General features: G+C 53.2%; 7 protein-coding genes across 7 annotated transcripts; 2 read left to right on the top strand and 5 right to left on the bottom strand.

Annotated features, from left to right (window-relative positions):
* Nucleotides 1-107: 107 nt before the first annotated feature.
* On the bottom strand, nt 108-1,966 carry K460DRAFT_331623 (glycosyltransferase family 31 protein). Its single transcript, XM_040930809.1, has 2 exons — nt 885-1,966; nt 108-833 (listed from the first exon to the last, which is right to left on the bottom strand). Exons 1-2 carry the CDS (start codon nt 1,908-1,910, stop codon nt 447-449), a joined length of 1,413 nt encoding a protein of 470 aa, XP_040792103.1. The 5' UTR covers nt 1,911-1,966; the 3' UTR covers nt 108-446.
* Nucleotides 1,967-2,248: 282 nt separating this feature from the next.
* K460DRAFT_365426 (uncharacterized protein) lies at nt 2,249-4,351 on the bottom strand. The gene has a single exon (XM_040933173.1). The coding sequence runs from the start codon at nt 4,015-4,017 to the stop codon at nt 2,677-2,679; it is 1,341 nt and encodes a 446-aa protein (XP_040792102.1). The 5' UTR covers nt 4,018-4,351; the 3' UTR covers nt 2,249-2,676.
* A 2,386-nt stretch (nt 4,352-6,737) lies between these two features.
* Nucleotides 6,738-7,661, bottom strand: K460DRAFT_376142 (glycoside hydrolase family 131 protein; the record flags this gene model as incomplete). Its single annotated transcript, XM_040934846.1, has 2 exons — nt 6,738-6,966; nt 7,021-7,661. 2 exons carry the CDS (start codon nt 7,659-7,661, stop codon nt 6,738-6,740), a joined length of 870 nt encoding a protein of 289 aa, XP_040792101.1.
* A 1,347-nt stretch (nt 7,662-9,008) lies between these two features.
* Nucleotides 9,009-10,868, top strand: K460DRAFT_305793 (heme oxygenase-like protein). Its single transcript, XM_040930013.1, has 2 exons — nt 9,009-9,461; nt 9,534-10,868. The coding sequence occupies exons 1-2, from the start codon at nt 9,361-9,363 to the stop codon at nt 10,534-10,536; spliced, it is 1,104 nt and encodes a 367-aa protein (XP_040792100.1). The 5' UTR covers nt 9,009-9,360; the 3' UTR covers nt 10,537-10,868.
* A 25-nt stretch (nt 10,869-10,893) lies between these two features.
* Nucleotides 10,894-13,269, top strand: K460DRAFT_92419 (lipase 3 precursor). The gene is made up of 4 exons (XM_040938811.1): nt 10,894-11,659; nt 11,713-12,643; nt 12,718-12,853; nt 12,928-13,269. Exons 1-4 carry the CDS (start codon nt 11,250-11,252, stop codon nt 13,062-13,064), a joined length of 1,614 nt encoding a protein of 537 aa, XP_040792099.1. The 5' UTR covers nt 10,894-11,249; the 3' UTR covers nt 13,065-13,269.
* A 273-nt stretch (nt 13,270-13,542) lies between these two features.
* On the bottom strand, nt 13,543-15,018 carry K460DRAFT_268072 (uncharacterized protein; the record flags this gene model as incomplete). The annotated part of the gene is made up of 2 exons (XM_040927532.1): nt 13,543-13,611; nt 14,374-15,018. Coding segments are annotated over 2 exons (714 nt in total), but the record flags the coding sequence as incomplete, so codon positions are not given.
* A 1,037-nt stretch (nt 15,019-16,055) lies between these two features.
* K460DRAFT_280850 (uncharacterized protein) lies at nt 16,056-17,831 on the bottom strand (the record flags this gene model as incomplete). The annotated part of the gene is made up of 1 exon (XM_040928441.1): nt 16,056-17,831. One exon carries the CDS (start codon nt 17,829-17,831, stop codon nt 16,056-16,058), a length of 1,776 nt encoding a protein of 591 aa, XP_040792097.1.
* Nucleotides 17,832-18,327: the final 496 nt, after the last annotated feature.

Here is an 18,327-nt window from a genome sequence, read left to right as displayed (position 1 = left end):
TGCGATGATGTAAGTATTAGCAGCAGTGTAAGCGGGGCTGGCGGGGAGGTAGGCTAACCGAACTATTAACTCCGTATTAATTAATCGCTGCATAGGGATAGAATGTACAAATCTAATTATCCTACAGTTGCAAAGACATAGTCTGATCGAAACCAATCGCATCTAGAGCTAGAAAATGTATGTGCATTAAAATATGGCGGGTCGTACGTCTTCATGCTCCGCTGCTTATCAACAGCTAGCTACTTCCTCATGTATGCTACTATGCACCTCCCTGTCTCTACTTTGTGTACAACATCCCCATGATCCTTACGTTGTATCCAAAAGTTGGTGGGAGTATCCAAAACGCCATGCATAAACGTGCTGACAAGCGACCGCAACGCCTCCCTATACACCACAAGTCTTGATCGACAAGGCCTTCTCTTATATAACATCATCGAATGCCTAGCCTACCGCACCTGCGGGGTCAGCCAAGTAGCCTCCACACAGCCCTCGTAGAACTCCCTCTGCCCATTCTTGCCCTCGACGCCAAAACCCAATCTCCGTAGCTTGCCCGAGTCCCATCCTGAGACAAACTCGCCCTGGCCGCCGTTCTCCCTGTTGACAGCGTCGCCGAGCTTGATGTAGTCCGCATGGCGGCACACGGTTTGTGAGTATGACCATTGGAGGCAATGGGAGTCGGCGGCGCATTCAGAGCCACAGGAGTTGGCGTTGCGATGGGCGGGCCGATCGTTAGGAACGGGGGCTGTGGAGAGGTTGTCCCACCATTCGCGAGATGGCCCTTTTGAGAGAAAGGAGTGGGAGTAGGAGAGGAGGGAAGAGTAAGTGAAGGGTTTCTAAGGCGGCGGTCAGCGCTGATTCGGCATTACGAGAAAGTATGGACTTACGATATTGTATGGCCGCGTCCGCTCCCACTTCCATAGATCTTCCATATGCTCCGGCTTAAGCTGGTGCAGCGACAGCATCGGGACACACCACCGATCCCGCGTTGTCGTAACGTCCTTCAGTTTGTCGCTTGCGAAGGTCGGGTACAAGGCCTCAAGCTTATGACCCGTTGCATTTTGGATGGCGTAGGCGAGGACAGCATCGCCGCGCTGCTCTTCCTTGACCCAGTCTTCGAACCTGTAGCTTAGCCGATTTTCGCGAGGGATTTCTGTCGACGACACTGTCTTGGCGGGAATTAGTTGCTTCATGAGGCCCTGCGACATGACGATTCCTGCACCACCGTATGCGAACCAGCGGCCTTCGGAGCCCTTGTGTGGTGCGCCCAGGTAGTGCGGTTTCGAGGCGTCGAGCTGGCTGAGTAGTCGAAACAGCGTGTCCCAGAAGAAATAGACATCCGACTCGAGGAACACGAACCACTTGGCCTTGGGGTTCGTAGTGTAGGCCTTGTCCACCATGGGCAAGTACTTGAATCGGTCAAGCTTGAAGGATCGCTGGGACTCCTTGACCGTCTCGCCTTCGGTATGCGCCTTCTTCTGCTCGACGTAGGCCTTGAAATCGAGATTGTTGGACTCGTAACTCTTGGGCAGCTCGGCCAATATGTCAATGACATGTCTGTCCCCCAATCGCTCCTCGCGGTCGCCAACGATGATTAAATTGGTGATGCAGCTCGATACGGTGCTCAGGTGCGCCTTGGTTTCGGCTGATTCGCTCGATGCCACCTTTAGCACGACCTGGATCTCGTCAAGTAGCTTGACGGGAAAGTTCTGGCAGTAATCGAGTTCAATCGAGTTTGCGGCCTTGGTCTCGAGGGGGGGGAAGAACGACTTGGTCTTCGCTTTGTGTACCGGGGCCTGCGTGTGTGGTCTCCGGCGCGACAATGTGAATGCAAAAAAGAACAGGAGGATGCCTGGGAAGACGAACCGCCATGGCCGTCGAGCGAGACGGCCGGCCAGTGTTTTCAGCATCATGCTGCGCTACGGCCGACGAGGAGCGCGGGGGGAAAAGCGGCCTCGCAGTCGCTGTGGAGCGAGCTTATGGCGTCGAGGGGAGGGCGTGCAAGCGAGTGACGTTGCGCGGGCACATTGAATAGCTCGTCGAGGTGTGGTGGATGTTGGTGCTGCGTGCTGATGAGCCCGGAGGTGAGCCCTATCGTCGCCGCGTGCACCAGTCCAGTCCACTCCAGCTCCCTGAATTAGCCGCCGCACACGCGATGCGCTATCAACAGAAGAGGGAAGGCGGCCGGTGGCGCTTGCTCTTACCCGATACGTTTGGTGGGCATTGTGACAACCACCTGCAACCTGCACATCTCGACAGTCGCTCTAGCTGGACGCGCGTCGACGGGCTTCTCAGCATTGTATCGAGTTCATAGAGGACCGCAGATGGTGTAGTACAGCTCAACAGGCGTGCGGCACGAGAGCTGATTGGGAAGGAGGAGCCTGCCGCGAGGTTGATAGAGAGATAGTAAGGGCCAGCCGATGGACAGTACAGCGATGGCGTAGCAATGACATGCCGAGGGAAAAAAAGGAAGAGGTTTTTGGCTTCGTGTCTGTCGATTCCGCTCGGAACTACCGAACATATCGAAGCCGCGGCTGTGCTCTGTAAGCTGGTAGCCTTTTCTTCGTCGTCTCATCTGCCCCAAGACCTTTATGAGGTGACGCGGCCCCTCTTGCACATGAGGATAGTACTAGTCTGCAGCCTCGTTCTCCTCCTATCTTTGATAATCTTCGCCCTCTTCTAAGCACTGCCTAGGTCGTGCGGCTCGCTTTGTTTTCGTTTCTCTCCTCTTTCTTTCACGGGCGTCTGCCTATCCGCTCGAGGTGCTAGTGAAGCCCTAGGATACCCTGACGGTATATGCACAGCCGGCGAAGCCATTGTCAGAAGGTGGATGGAAGACGAACTTGCTGTTGGCGACCATAAGAAGGGCTGCTTGATGAAGCAAGTGTTGTACTCGGCCTCATCTTCAACTTCAGACCAGTCGGGTAACGCATCGAAGTCTTCCTCGCTCACAAATGGAATCGCAATCTCGGCGTTTGGTGTTTCAATGTATCTCAAGAAAGATTCGTGCGAGTCGTTTGATTGTTCAGTCAAGGAAGGCGCGGCTGTCAAGGGCCCATTATGCAACGCGAACGGGCCGGGTGAAGGTACGTCAATCACCGTGTTGTGTTCAAGTTCTCCAGGGTGCGATAGCATTGAATAGACGGAATTCGTGTCCCGGTCATCATACTTCTGGGGGTTAGGGAATTGGAAATTTGTAATGTCTCTCTCGTTTGACGAAGGAGGAGGAAGTCGGTAAAAAGCATTGTGGTTCGTTTGTACGCAAGAGTCGGGTCGCATTGTGTCTTCGTCATCGCCATTGACCGCGTCGCTCCCGGCGTCGTTCGGAGTTCCACGAGCCGCATTTCCATTGCTCGTGATACCCCAGTCAGTCAGACTACCGAACGAGGACGCGTCGTCGTAATTGTCCGGCTCTTCAGGCTTCCGCCCAATTCGATGTGCGCTTCGACAAGCGAAGGACCACGATGGACCACTGCTTATGGTAGCCAAGCTCAGTGTTCTGGATGAATCGCGCGAGTCGTAGGTCATGGGGTTGCTCGCAGTTGCGTTGTCCCCGCAGCTCAATGCATCCTGTTCTGCGCCACTCAGAGATGATGGAGGAGAACTGCAACCGATCAAGCTCAGCTCCTCAAGCGGCAACTTCTTCGCGAAGTCCAACATGGCGATGTTGACTTCCAATGTCGCGCGCGGTCCAAGACATGGCTCACGGAGTTCAATCTTCTCAGCTTGAAGATCTTCTGCTTCTGAAGTTGAGATAGATGATTTTAGTATGTGGTGGCCGAGTTCCTTGTATGCGGTAGGAGGCGGAGTTTTCGAGGGAGTTGTTGGCGGCGTCTGCGTATCGCTGGAAGCGTACACCGATGACCCAACAGAGGAAATTAGGCTGCGTGAGCCTTCCGTCACCGACGAGACCGTGGAAGAGGTTGTTCCGTTGTGATGAGGAGTGTGGTGGGCCGACTTCGACTTGGAGGATGTGAACTTGGAGCGCAGCGAGCGCATGAGCTGCTTGACTTTGCCCATTGTGCTTTTGGAAGTAGCGTTGGCGTCTTTCAAGACGGTGGAAATTCGAGTGCCGTGAGTGGAGATTTGATCCTTAGGTAGGGCGGTGGTTGATGTGATTAAGGGTGGTGGGAGGTAGACAGCGAAGAGCGGCAGGGAAAGAGAATGCTAAGAGATGTTAATTGGGGGCTTGCGTCATAGCGGTATGTTTTTGGTGCGGAAGGTGATTTCACTCGCAAAATTGCGATGCGGGCGTCATGTAAGAGATGGACAATGTAAGAAACGACTACGCTATTGTGTATGAGAGTGTACTAGCAGGGTGGGCGTACTCGAACCGCCTCCAAATCGTTCCGACCTCGATGTCTCCATACACCTTCGCATGCTAGATGTTCTTGTAAAGCCGCAAACTGACGCATACAGAGCCGTTTCAATGGTTGTTATTCAATCTGCCAATTCCTCCGGTATGTACGCCACACCAGCGCCTAAAGGATCAAATCTCAAGGTGCTCAATCCCATCTAGCTGCTTAGGCACGCGGTCACTCTAGTTTTGTAGCGGCTGAACTATGACGATGAGGCTCGAGAGCGACTCTGATTGTGTGCAAGCCATCCGTACCTTTCACTCCACGCAATCCTGCTGGCCTTTTCGAAACGTGATTGCCTGATTGTATGATCCCGAGGTCGTCTCCAGTCTCATTTGAGGATCTTGCGAACTCACTTGATTGCCATCATGAAATTGTCTAACTCTGCTTCCTCGACATTTGCACCCGCACGCCTCTTACGTCTCAAAAACCGCCACTATGAAGCCTCTACAAGTTCCAAGGAAGCCGTCCCACTCTCCTACCGCCCTTTCAAACTGCCCATTATGAGATTCGTCGCACAATCTCAAGGTCAACAATGTGTTTCGTGAACAGTGCAAGAGACACAGGAACAAGAGGAAGACTCAGAACACAAGTACGCAGAGGTGACCCAGCCGGCCTAGACCGAGGTCGAAGTTGAGGAGAACAAGGACCTAACGACATACTAGGAGAAGCGCTGCAAGAAGGCGGAGGCAGAGCTTGCGGAGTACCAAGCTAGTGCTGAATACTTGCCGGATCAACAAGATGATAAAAAGGCCAAGCTGGACGACAATGGTGACCCACGGGGTGACAGCATCTAGTGTGCTTTGGAAGTTAACATGCTGTCTTCGTAGTCATAGATGCATAGCTAAGAATGAGACTCCAGGAGGGAAGCGATCGTCACGACAGGCCAATGCTTGTGGTGGTTCTGCGATACAATTCGGACTGCTCAGGCTCTTCCATCTAGGAACGGAAACTGAGGACAGAACTCGGGTAGGTGTATCACTAGAGTTCCGCCCATTGAGACTATTAATAAGGATCTGCGATTTGTCCAACACTGGGGAAGATGTCGTGCTTTTCTTGCTGTCTTTATAGTCCACTCATTCCAGTGAAAGGCTCCCGCAGTCTCGTGCAGTGATTCTTCCGACTTGAAATGAACTCAGTCAGCGCAACTAAGCCTGGCAATATCATCAGAACTAACAGTGAGATGTGACAGTGCCAGCACGAGGGGAAGAAGGGCGTCAAATCGAAACTTTGCGCCCATGTCAACAACAATGGCAGACAAACTGTGCAAATATGACTCTTCTTCAAGGCCTCGCGTGAAGCAAGACACTCAACGAAAAGACTCTCGATGGCCAAAGGCCATGAGTACGACATGCTCTTGCGAATATGAAGGTGTACGGCTAAGCGGGCATACACTCCCTGACATTTGATCTACCATGCTGCGCCACCTCTTGTGAAGGACTTGTGCCAGGTCAAAGACCTAGTGGGACACCCGCAGGTGTGAGCCGAGTAGTCAGTGTGCGCACGCTGACGGTTGGTAGATGAAAGGGCAGAGGCATCTCTTGGGGGGTGCGAGGCTGAGAATCGTAAGGCGAGGCAAACCTCGGCTCTTTGTGTATGAAGAAGAAGAAAGGAAAGAAGGCGGGCGCGAGGACTTATATGGGCGGGCGCCTGGGCTGGCCTGTGCGCGTAAGCGAGGCCTGGAGTTGCGCCGGCCAGGCAGCAGCTTCTAGAAGTAGGTCATTGTAGGTGAAGGTGAAAGCGACGTCACAGCGAAAAGGCACATTTGTGGGCAGCGAAAGCGCAGCAGTTGCCCCAAGTTGGCAATGCTGGCCGAGAAAGTTGCCTAAAGTTTTGCAGTGTAAATTCAAGTCAACCTTTTTTGGCTAATCAATAGCAGAGTGAATGTCACCCTCACATGACTTGGATAGAGAGTACTTGGTACATGCGGCCACTCCCAACGCCTCGCCCTGAAGTATTCGTATCTCCTTTCTGTTAATTTACTGTAATCCTGTGCTGCATCGAGAAGGTTCGCGTCGTTCGCTTTCCTTGTTTGTTACCGCATAAAGTTGCCAGGTCGGCCCCACATTGACATCGACAGCTACATCATCACTCAGGGCGCAATGGCAAAGACCGCATAAGCTATTAGCATACAAATGCAGAATGCGAATACAAAGTATCGTGTAGTATTCTCGGCACTCTACCCCTGAGAGTCCGTCCATATGCCTCTACAGTGAGAAGGTGCAGGTCTGGGTTAATATGTACAATGTATTCAGCACGTCTTTGGAATATATACAATCTGAAGAAAAAGCCCAACACAGCAATGACCGGTCATGCCATGCCCCTCACATCTCCCCCATCAACCCACACATACTCTAGCATGCATGCATACATGCTTGCCATCTACAAGCTGACGCAGCCATCAGCGCTATCCTCGAGGAAGAAGCCGCCGTAAATCTGGCCCTCATTCAGATTCGGGCTCTGGTAGCCGGTATTGACCACGTCGGAACTGCCAGTGGGCTTCTTGAGTATGCCGAGCTGGAACTGGCCGCCGCCCGCGAGATTGACCGACTTGGGTCCAGCGACGGACTTGAGTTCTGCGGTGCCGGCGGAGTAGTAGATGGTAACCTGGCTGTGGGACTTGTTAGTTTGAAGAAGTGCAAGGATCGATGACAGGGAAACATACTTCTTGAGATAATCCAGCTTGAGCGCAAAGTTCTGCCACTGCTTCTTGTCGATGGCGACGCTGTAAAGGCTATTGCCATTGCGGTCCAGGATCTTGAAGTTATTCTTATCCGCGTTGGACTTGCCGATGATAGACCCGGCTTGGAACTGGATCTGGTTGTTGCTGAAGTCCGCGGCTTCGTGCCACACGTTGAGGTACTCGTGTGTCAGATTGAGCGGCCGCGCGGCATCCTGCTTGACGCTCCAGTGTAGCGTCTTGACGCCCTTGCCTCCCTCGCCATCGGCCGCGTCCTTGCTAAACTGCAGGCCCGCGCGTCGGAAGCCGTTCTGCTTCTGGAAGATGGACTTGTCCGACAGCGTCACTTCGACGGCGGTGAACTTGCTGCCGTCGAAGCGGGACGAGTCGTTGGGGAATTTGAGTATCTGGCTCCATTTCAGGTCGTTACCTTTGACGAAGTCAGGATTGAAGATTGTGTTCGTCGCGGACGTGTCGAAGAAGGTAGGCGCTGTGTTGAGGGGCACGCGGCCGTCGAAGACGATGGGGCATTTCGGGTCTGCGCGGTTGACGCGTGGGCGCGGGCTGGGAGCGGCGAGGACGGTGGAGGCGGCTGCCACCAGGGAGAAGAGGGTTTGAGTGTACATGTTGGAAGTTAAAGGAGTGAATTTCGAGCCTGCGAGTATAACGAGAGAAATCGAAAAGTCGTAGCAGGTACCACGTCGCCTTTATACCAAATCAACTCCAGGACACCATTGCGCGGCACTTATTCAAATCAATTCCATTTCTTTTCCTTATTGGCTGCGCAGTCGTCTCCGGCTTTTCTCATGGCCAAAATATGGGTTCATTGTCCCTTCATCTAGAGGAGCCAATTATGCGGCAGGGAACCAGCGTGGAAACTTCCATAGTAGGTCCGGCGACGTTGAGATAAGGCCGGGTTAATTTAGTTGAGGAGACTTGTCGTGAGGCTCCGTGGGCTGGGATCTGGGGTAAAGTGCACGGCTTCCAGACGGTCCGGCATTCCGGTATCGTGGCCTGGGTTTGAGGTCGAGCCTAGGGTTCTAGACGATCTCGTGCACGTAGCTAGATGCATAAAATGGTTTCTGTGGGGACGCGAGCGAACTGAGGGCGCAAGCTGTGGGCAGGTGCGTTGAGTTCGCTTCTTCTCCAATATTATACACCTTTGCAATCTATCCTGCTCTCATATCACAAGCCGATGCCGGTATGAGATATCGCGAAATGGGTCCACATGTCATTCCACAGCGGTCGGACGAAACGCGAAAATTGGTGCCGGCGATAAATTTAAAGGGAGAGGCGCCGTCAAACACACCGTCGCTGCCAAGTTGGGGAAGCACCGCAAATGTGACCGAGGAGACGAGCAGCCGTTTGCATGATCAGTCCAGACTCAAGATGTAAAGTTCGCAGATGTAAGGGCCGACTTGACAAAGCTTAGTGGGGATTGGAAGGGTTAGTGGATCGAAGGCTGAGAGAAGCAAAAACGACTGTGGATGGTGTGCATGGATGGATGCAAGCAGCAGCGTCAGCCGGGCCTACGCTCGTATCCACAACCTTAATCTAACTGCAGGTCAGTGAAGGAAGGACGGTATGATTGAATGCCGAAAGGGTATATATGTAGGACGCAGGACATAGGACGTATGGCGAGCCTGGAGAGGGGGCTCTGCTGCTCGTGCTCTACTTTCCATCTCGCATCCTCGTACGCACCATGGCGTGAATAGAAGAAGCGCCCCGCCCAGAGGCAGAGATTTCTTCTAGGCGATCAGATAACCCCGCTCAATATGTTTATCAGATCTCCGATTCGACGACACGTGACAGCGTCCCTTGCGGCCTTTGGATTCATCGCGTTAGCCACCAGCAGCGCATGACACATGCCAAATCCCATGACGGCCATGTCACACACAGTACGGTCGACGTCCAGATGCGAAAGCGCTACGCCTCCTCTTGTTTCCTGCTCATCTGTCTCTCCGTGTCTCGCTGCCTGTCGCAGGCCATCTATCGCCCGCATGCAAACCGTCTCGTTCAGCAATCCCTGCGGCGGGTATTGCATCATCGCACGCCAGCACCAGGGCCAACACCTGGAACGCCACCAACCCAATCCTTCCACCATGGACCCCACCCCAAGACTGCGTGCCCTCTTTTTCTCGCCCACTTGAGCCGCCGCGTGCTTGCGAATACGAGCACCAAAACTAGGCTGCTGTGCGCGTGGGGCTCGCGCGTGCCCACGGCTTCTGCTTAAAAGACGCACCAGCCCACCGACTGCTGGCCTCTGCCAGGTTAAGCCGCACGCCTCTGGAAATACTGTATCGCAATAGCATCAAGTCTGCCAACATGGCAGAGACACAGGAAGCCACGGCGCAAGAGCAGGAGAAGAAGGATTTGGGATCCCGGTTACCTGTCACCATATCGGCCGAGATCAACGCGGGCACAAGGTACGTTCACAGCCTTGCACTCTTCTGTTCCTCTATGCGCAAGAGAAGATGCTGATATTCATGTCTGTATAGGAGTCACCACACGGCCCTCAACCGCCTCATAACGTCGCGTCTCCCCCTCGCCCTTCCTCCACATACCTCTGACTCGTCCCTCTACACCACGGGCATGCTCCACTTCGCGCACATCTTCCTGACTTTCGAGTCGCTACGGGCCGACCTAGTGCGCGATACTCCCACACCGACCGACGATGGAGCGCCAACCTCGCCGCTGTTATCATACCTCCTGGTCAACCCCTACGACTCGCCCTCTCTCTTCACCTCTACACTCGGCGCACCCACACCGCCTTCGCCACAACTCGCTGCCTTTTTGCAAACTCTACGGCCGAAGGGTTTGATCCGCTCAGGACGGCTGAAGAAGGATTTGGAGTACCTGCTCGGCCTGCACGCTACGGACCTGGAAGTCCTGCTAGCCAAATACCCCGGCGACAAGGTTGCCGAGTTCTGCACACATATCCGGAAGAGCGTGAATGAGAAGCCGTGGACGCTCTTGAGCTATTCGTGGTGCTTCTACATGGCCGTTTTCTCGGGTGGACGGTGGATAAGGGGACAGCTGTTGAAGACGCCGCCAGAGTTCTGGCCGGGTGGTGACGAGAAGGGACAGAGCATAAGCCTCGAAGACAAGGGGCTGTCTTTCTGGCACTTCACTGGGCCTCAGGACGGCGAGGACATCAAAGCGGAGTTCAAGGAAAGACTTGCTGCTGCCGACGGACTTCTGACGCCGGATGAACGGGTCGACATCATCGAGGAAGCGAAGAGTATCTTCCAGCTTTGTGCAAGCCTGGTAGACGAGCTGGATGGCATGCTCAAGACGGACTTTGCCAAAGTCAAGCACCAGGGAGAGACTGCGAGCGAGAAACAGCCCAACCAGAAGACAGCCACGCATGGCAGCGCAAGAGCAGCCCAGCTGGCCAAATCAAGTGACGCCGTCACCAAATTCCTTCAAAGGCCGCATGTCACAGGCACCCTGGTGGCTTTGGGCTGTCTGGCATGCTACGCCCTGGTCACGTTACAGTAAGCCGAGCTGCGACGCGCGGGTTTAGTGTGCCGTATACGCATATATTTCTCTGTCTCTTTTTCTATTTTTTTTGGCGTCATTGCAATGGTATCATTGTCGTTGTTGCTGCGTTCTAGTGCATGGCGAAGCGGAGAACGATACCCTCAGATTACAACATAGAGCGCATTCTTAATCGACTCGTCCTCTCAAGCACATCTATTTTATTTTTCATCTTATTTTGGGATTCTCGTGAATGACGTGCAGCGAGCCTTTTCAAGCTAATATGCACACTTTCAATTTCTTGTTCTACCTTCGATGATCTACCAGTTGGGGAGTCTGGGGTAAATCTACCGACTGCGGGGTAGCGTGCTTAGTGCTCGACGCCCGGCCATTATTTTGCCGGTCGACTCAACCTCCACAGCTGCTTGGCCTCTCTTGGGATGCTATATTGCTCGGCGATCGGACTTGACAGCTACAGACATCGATTATCATGACTTTTCTCTGCGCTGGGATGGCAGCATGTAGCGCCCGTCCCCATGACAAGACTGTCGAATATGCGTCCACCGACGACCACATCGAGTGCCACATTCCCATTGGTGGATTTCGAGTGACTTTCCTAAGTCATAGTCGACAACCTGCGCCCGAGGAGATTCGAACGGTTCACAGGCACATAAGTAGGCTGTCGTACCATTGCGCCGGGTAATGTATTTGTCTCGACACAGTGGGCCTCCATCATGGTCGCCATTCAAACTTTCCTCCTGTTTGGAGTATGCCTTGTTGCACACGCCGCCACCATCTCTCCCGTTGTACGATCCAGGGGCGGGATCTTCCATGGTCGCTACCTCCCGCAATTCAATCAGGTCCTCTACCTTGGTGTCAAGTATGCGCCGAAGCCAGTGCGCTTTGCTCCAGCCGAGCTGATCAAGGACACGCCCGGGCAACACTTCAACGTCACGCAGTATGGCCTTGACTGCAAAGGATACGGCTCGGACACCAACTTGCTCGTCGCTGCGAATTGGACGAAGATGGGCGAAGACTGCTTGCATTTGAACATCATCAAGCCCAAATCTCGCGAGACGGGTTTGCCAGTGCTGCTCTGGATCTACGGCGGCGGATGGCAGCAGGGAGCAACGAGTGATCCGCGGTACGTTCTCCTAGAGCGTCAAAACAGACCGGGTGATTGATGCTGGTGTACAGATACAACATGAGCTACATTGTCCAGCAATCCGTCCTCAACAACAAGCCCGTCATCGGCATCTCCATCAACTACCGCATGGCAGCCTTTGGCTTCATCAACAGCAAAGAGATCGCCAAGACTGGGAATCAGAACCTCGGACTGCGCGACCAGCGACTTGCGCTCAAGTGGGTGAACAGGCACATCTCCTCCTTTGGCGGCGACCCAGCAAAAGTCACCATCTGGGGCGAATCCGCAGGCGCATACTCGGTCGGCGACCACATCAACGCATTCAACGGGGCGAATGAGGGCCTTTTCCGCGCCGCCATCCTCGAAAGCGGCAGCGCAATCGGACCACCTCTCAACGGCACAGACTGGTACCAGCACATGTACGACAACATAACTGCGTCCGTGGGCTGCGCAACCGCAAACGACACACTCCAGTGTCTACGCTCCGTGCCGTACGAGACAATCGCACCGTACGGCTACCAAGGCCTGGAATGGTTCCACACCATCGACGGCTCATTCATTTCCCGCCCCGCCCAACAGTCGCTCACCTCTGGCAAATTCGCGAAAATCCCCCTCCTCCTCGGCACAAACACAGACGAAGGCTTCGGCGTCAACGGCGTAAACACCGACGCGCAGGCCATCAACCAACTCACGCATTCCAAGCGGTGGAACCTCAACGACGAACAGGCTAAAAGGTTGCTGGACTTGTATCCGAATGACCCTTCGCTCGGCGAGCCGTATGGTTGGGGGAACCGCACGTGGCCGGAGAACGGGGCACAGTGGAAGCGGTACCAGAGCATCGCGACGGATCTTACCATGTTTGCGCCGCGGAGGCTGTTGGCTGAGAGGATGACCGCGTGTGGCGAGGATGTGTTTTCGTATCGGTGGGATGCGCCACGGTTTAATAGTACGCCGGGGGTGATTGGGATTAATCATTTCTCTGAGGTAGGTTACATTACGTTGCGTTGCGTTTACATGCGTTCATGCTACTTGGACTGAGGCTGATGTGCGACGTATAGATCCCCTTCGTCTTCGGCAACACACAGCAGCAGATCACACCGCTGGGAAACAGTTCCGCCAACATCGAGCTATCAAAACTAGTCATGAGGATGTGGACTTCGTTTGCACATGGACTTGATCCAAATGATCATGGAGGTAGGCGCGCACACACACCATGCCGGTGTTCCAAAGCAAAGTTACCTTTACTGATATCACTGCGAAATTTGTAGTTCCAAACATTGCCAAGTGGCCGCGGTACGCGACTCCGGCAGCTGCGAATTTCGTGTTCCGCGCGGACACGAGTTATGTTGAGCGGGATGATGACAGGTTGGAGGGTGTGGCTTATATTAACAGTCTGGTAAGGTAACGGAGGACCACAATGTCGAGAGCAGTATCTAGAATTCCTCAATCGTATATTCTTTAGTCATGATGCGGAGGTGGCGAGCGATAATTCGCGGTAGGCAGCAGCTTTGTCAGTGGATAGATGGTAGGAGTTGACGCTGTCTAGCTGGCTATGCAAGCCGAGTCTAGAACAACGATCGAATACAAACATGACCTACTTGAAAGCTTTATGAAACGTTTTGGCACAGAATGAAACTCAGGCTTCTCGTCAGAGTACCACATTGCAAAGTGTTAAATTCTACCACATGCTCGTCATACAACATCCAAAGCACCTATCGGGAAGAGTTGTGAAGCTCTCCTGCGGCAAGTAAGCGGTGAGTAGCGCTTCCGATGTTGTGTCAAAGCTCCCAATCTGTCTCGATGTCCTGGTACCAATGCGTCTCGTACACGCCCTCGACGCGTCCCCCGAAGCCGTATGCTTGCCATGCCAATGTTTCGTCCCCATCTTCATTCTGTTCAAACAGCACTATGAAGTTTGGAAACCCGTCATGGCGCCAGGCCTCGCGCTTCATCTTAGCGGACGTGTAATCAGTCCACTCGGCCTTCGAAATGTCCCGTCGGAGCCTTGCGACGTCGCCACGCCAGATATCAAGCGGCAAACCGCTATGGTCTTCAAGGGCGGATATATCCGGGTTACAAGGTCAAGCCTATCCGTGTGTAACATACTCGATATATATATATATATGTTGAGTGCTTTACACGGTGGCTCGGTGAGGAACATTGGCTTAGTAAGTCCTTCAATCAACTGATGGCAAAACCATGTTGGAAAAACGCCCCAACTTCGCAGTTTGGAAGCTCAAGTACCGCATTATGTCAGCGATCTTTTATAGTTCCGCAAACTTTTCTTCATCTCGTTTGTCTTACGTCGCATAGACTAGACGCCCCGAATAATCCAATAACACCTGTAAGAAAACTTCGTTCTACATTCCTCTACGTTCCGCCGAGCATTTGGCAGTCGGGCGAAGTAGCGTTGACCTTCATGCGCCTTGACACCATTCGTCTTCCCATAGCTGCCACATGTCTTCGCTTGAGAAGTACGTATGTTGCGCCAGGGTTTTCGTAGGTTGCCCAACGGCCTCGAAGAAAATAATCAGCTTCGGGAAGCCAGGGAGTGACCAAAGAACGTTTCTTTGCCGGGGAAAGGCGTAAGCTGTCCACTTGGGCTGCGCAATGTGCTGTCGTAGTTGCTGGGCATGAGTGCGCCACATATCGATTGCCTTGTTGTAATTCTGTTGGAGTGCGTCCAATAGTTGACCAGTCCGAATGCCATCAACATTGCGGACTCTAGTTACTAATTCCAGTTCTCTGGAACTCAAGGTTGGCATGTAGACACCGAGCGCTTTGCAGGGCGGCTGCGTAAGGAACATAGACCGGATAAGTTCCCCAAGGACGGGTTCCCTAAGCGAGCTGGGGAAAGCAAAATCTCCGATTTTGGGCGGCAGTACAACCTCGCACCTACCCAGTTTCAGCTGTAAATGATCGCCGAACACATCCAAGAAGTAGGGGTTGAACACGAACTGGCTCAGGTCGAACCACCGCCGTTCGTGTTGAAGAGGAAATCCTGTCATATCCAGTACGAATCGGCTCTCAAATACTGTATCGATGAAATTGAGCGTATCCTCCGAGACGTTGGGTGCCTGCACGAGTCGAGCAGGGAAGAAGAAATGTGAGCAATTCGGGTATGTCTCCTGTCGTATAATGTTCACATTCTCCTCCAGACCTGCAATTTCTTCTTCCGACGCTTGCAGCCACTGCAGATCCGGGTCTATTATCTGACCATAGTCAACAGGGGAGCAGGGATAACAGGAGCGGAATTGGAATCGTAGAATGTATGCGACCATATCGCGCCAAGCGATGCAGACCTTCCATGCGGCGTATTGTGCTCTTGGTGTTGCACGACGGAGGATGTTTTCGAGGAGCTCGGGAATGCGCAGGGCACGACGAGCACTACCAAGGGAATGGCAAGGACTCGTTTCAGATCGTAATCTACATAGAGGAGCGGTAGAATACATAGAAACGGGGTAATATAGCGCCATACGTGCGTCGATGGTGGCTAGAGTGGCTGCTCTCCATTCTTCTACACCCGCTTCCAACTGTTCGCGCGGACGAGGTGGTGGCAAAGGCCAAGGTATGCGTGGAGGAGTCACACCCAATTCCTCAAAGTCAAGCGCAAGAGGGTAATAATTCCGATGTACTTCCCTGGAATTGACGTCCTTGTCTGGGAAGTACTTCATGATTAGGACGTCGTGTGGATGGTATCTTGATCCATCCGTGTACCGGGGGTCATCGACCGAGGTTGGCGGTTCTTCATCGTTCATTGTGGGTGAGAAGCAAATATCGTGGGAGCTGGGTGAAGTACCATCGAGGATGGAGAGGTATTAAAAAGAGCAACTAATCACGTGGAATGGATGCCTGGTGCTAGCGTGTGAAGTGGGTCACGTGCTTTGGTCCGTGCCTTAGTTAGCTACTCCAATCCTCGAGAACGCTGAAGTACGCTAATATTTGGATTCGTATCCATATAGACTATTATAAATGCGTCCTGTCGTGGAGTATCAAGAAGAGCACGACAATCCGAAGAAGCATTATATTCTGGAAGTTTTAACTATGAAAATGTGACCAGAATTAACATTCTTCGAGTTGCTCGAAATCTATCTAGATCGATACCAATTCATGTACAAACGCTTGGGGAACATTATAGACGAGATATGAAATCGGTGTGTACCTCGAGTGTCATAACTAAACCTTCGTCAGACCTGGATGCGGGCTTGGGCGAGGCGTTGAAGAACGGCGACATCCACGACCGCTCATAGCCAGCAAACTCATCCAATGGAAAACATCAAAACGCATTTCACCCCAGTTCCCACCACTTTCTATTTACTTTTCTACCTCGCAAACATACTGACTTCGGCCTCGAATGGTAGAGCTACTATCGAAAGTTCACCGTGCAAACATACGCTCACTGTTGTTGTCCCTCAACCTCATGCTCGGGTGAAAACGGATCAAAAGGCACCACCACCTCCTTCTTCCCAAAGACTTTCTTGAAGCTCACTTTGATCCGCTCCCAGGGCGTCATCTGCGCCTTTCGCACCGTCTCAAAGGTCGTGTATGAAGTCTCAATCTCGCTGAGTCGCTGCTCTTCTTCCTTCTCGTAGTTTTCGGCGCGCTCATTCAGGCTGTCCACGACATAGTTGCGCAGAACAGGATTCGCGAAGACGGCATCGTTCTCGGGATGCAACGCTAGGATCTCTGGAATCCTGGAGACCGCGAGGCCGCTGTCGGCGATGCGGTGGTAGAGGAAGGACTCGAGGGCTTCGACGCTGAAGAACGGCTGGGCGGGGATCTGCACGTATGTGCCACGGACTGCGCGAATGATCCCGAAATCCGTCATTTCGGCCGTCTCGTACTTCTTAAGGAGATCGCAGAGCAGTTGGCCACGTTGGAGAAGGCGGATCTCGCGGGAGGTCCACGGGCGCTTGTACTCGGTAAGATTTGCAGGCAGTGGCCAGCCTTCTTGTGAAACGTTGTAGGCCTCGTAAAATTCGCCGAGTTTGGAGCGCGCATTAGCAAAGAAATAGCCTTTCCAGAACTTCTGGTCGTAGACTGCTGCTTCAATGAGGATGCGGAGATGGTAGTACAAGTCGCGACCTTGGAGCATCGATGGCCGTGGCGAGAAGGATGCCAGGCCCCGGCTTGCTTGCTTCGGTATTTCGAAGATGACGAGTTCAGTAGGGTTATGACGATGGCCACGAGCATACTTTGAGGGACCAGTAAAGTGCCCCCCTTGCTCGAATTCCTCGACGGTAACACCCAAACGTCCAATCGCTTTTGCTTCAGCCTGAGTGAGCGTACCCTCTTCACCGAGTCCTGTTACAAATATCTCGAAGTATTCGGGCTTTAAGATGTGACTGCGCTCTTCAGGGAAGAGCTGTAGAGCAATTGTTTCGTGGTCTTCGGGGCTCATCCGCCGGGACTCCACGAGCTCAGAGTTGTTCGTTAGCGCATTGAAGCGCGCAATCCAGTTGTGATCTGTAGTGACCAACTGGCTTGCACGAATCTGTACTCCTCCAAATTCCAATATAAGATCGGGGATGGTGGTCTCAGGGAGTCGAGACCTGAGAGTGAAGTGAGCATTGATTTGGTCCATGTCAGCGATGGCGTTTGGACAGCCATTAGCAGCGTTAAAAGCGAGATTCTTGATGAGCTGACGGCGCTGGAAGGATGCACAGGCCTCATTTGCAGTTTCGGGCTGCTGCCGACGATGTATGGGAGAAGAAAGCGATAAGGGTACGCGGGCTTTCGGAGAGCTAGCTTTGGGGCTACTCTTTTTGATAATAGCACCCAGGGGCTTAATCTTCTTGCCAATATTGGGTTGTGGCTTGATGGCGGCGTGGCGCTGGTGGAGAAGTTTCTCTGCGGCGTGCATGCCAGCTATAGTAGCATCGAGTTCAGTACAATCGGCCTCCTTTGACGGCCGAATGGAGGCGATGTCATGTTCTTTGCTGAGCACCTGTACTCCAGAGCTTAGTGTCGTAGGTGGGGTCTCCGTTTGAAAGGGCGATGGAGACTCGGACTGAACCGCGGTGAGATTCGAGTTTGAGGCTGGGGAAGTCGTGAGCTCAGGTCGCTTCACTTTAGTCAGCCGTGTGATCTTTGTATTGTCAGAACGTAAGCTGACCTTCTGCTTAGGCGACTGAAAGCGGTAGAGCTTCTTGGGTGTAGGTCCGGCAGGCATAGGGATGGTAGGCATAGGAGCGCTGCTCTGGGCGATATCGCTGCCGCGGCGATGGATGTTAAAGGCCTTGCGGACACTGGTGGCGACGCGCTGTGACACATTTCGCTCGTGTCTCGGAAGTGCCATCGACGTAGAGGGTGACGTATCCTTGTTGTCGGCTGTGATGATGTTGTCACGGGCGCTGCGGGACAATCTGGTCGATAGGAAAGTCTTGAAACCCATTGTTGTCGATGTTGTCGAATCCGTGGAATGTCAAGACGCACAGTGGCGATCGAGGATGAGGCTGTCGAGTCACCGAGGGCTTTGCCGTTAGAGGTTGATTGGTGTCGAGGGTGTCGCGTCGTGGTGGAAACGATGCAAAGAGGGAAATACAATAATAAAGCAGTGCCAAGAGCTCTGTTCCCGTCGACACCGCGTTGGTAAGTTGGCTGACTAGACTCTAGTCGTTTGGTGAGAGTGAAAGCAACTTTTCGTAAGAGGAACCTTCCAGAGTAGG

The sequence above is a fragment of the Cucurbitaria berberidis genome, assembly GCF_010015615.1.
Source record: "Cucurbitaria berberidis CBS 394.84 unplaced genomic scaffold K460scaffold_2, whole genome shotgun sequence".
Classification (NCBI taxonomy): Eukaryota; Fungi; Ascomycota; class Dothideomycetes; order Pleosporales; family Cucurbitariaceae; genus Cucurbitaria; species Cucurbitaria berberidis.
The sequence above is the reverse complement of the archived record's forward strand: the minus strand, read 5'-3'. Positions and strand labels throughout refer to the sequence as shown.

What these genes read in the sequence shown, in the direction of transcription:
- K460DRAFT_365426 (XM_040933173.1), bottom strand. Translation starts at nt 4,017, where the DNA reads ATGGGCAAAGTCAAGCAGCTCATGCGCTCGCTGCGCTCCAAGTTCACA.
- K460DRAFT_331623 (XM_040930809.1), bottom strand. Translation starts at nt 1,910, where the DNA reads ATGATGCTGAAAACACTGGCCGGCCGTCTCGCTCGACGGCCATGGCGG. An exon ending in GGACGCGGCCATACAATATC is followed by an intron (nt 834 to 884) that starts GTAAGTCCATAC and finishes CCGCCGCCTTAG; the next exon opens with AAACCCTTCACTTACTCTTC.
- K460DRAFT_92419 (XM_040938811.1), top strand. Translation starts at nt 11,250, where the DNA reads ATGGTCGCCATTCAAACTTTCCTCCTGTTTGGAGTATGCCTTGTTGCA. An exon ending in GGAGCAACGAGTGATCCGCG is followed by an intron (nt 11,660 to 11,712) that starts GTACGTTCTCCT and finishes GCTGGTGTACAG; the next exon opens with ATACAACATGAGCTACATTG. An exon ending in GGATTAATCATTTCTCTGAG is followed by an intron (nt 12,644 to 12,717) that starts GTAGGTTACATT and finishes TGCGACGTATAG; the next exon opens with ATCCCCTTCGTCTTCGGCAA.
- K460DRAFT_305793 (XM_040930013.1), top strand. Translation starts at nt 9,361, where the DNA reads ATGGCAGAGACACAGGAAGCCACGGCGCAAGAGCAGGAGAAGAAGGAT. An exon ending in GAGATCAACGCGGGCACAAG is followed by an intron (nt 9,462 to 9,533) that starts GTACGTTCACAG and finishes ATGTCTGTATAG; the next exon opens with GAGTCACCACACGGCCCTCA.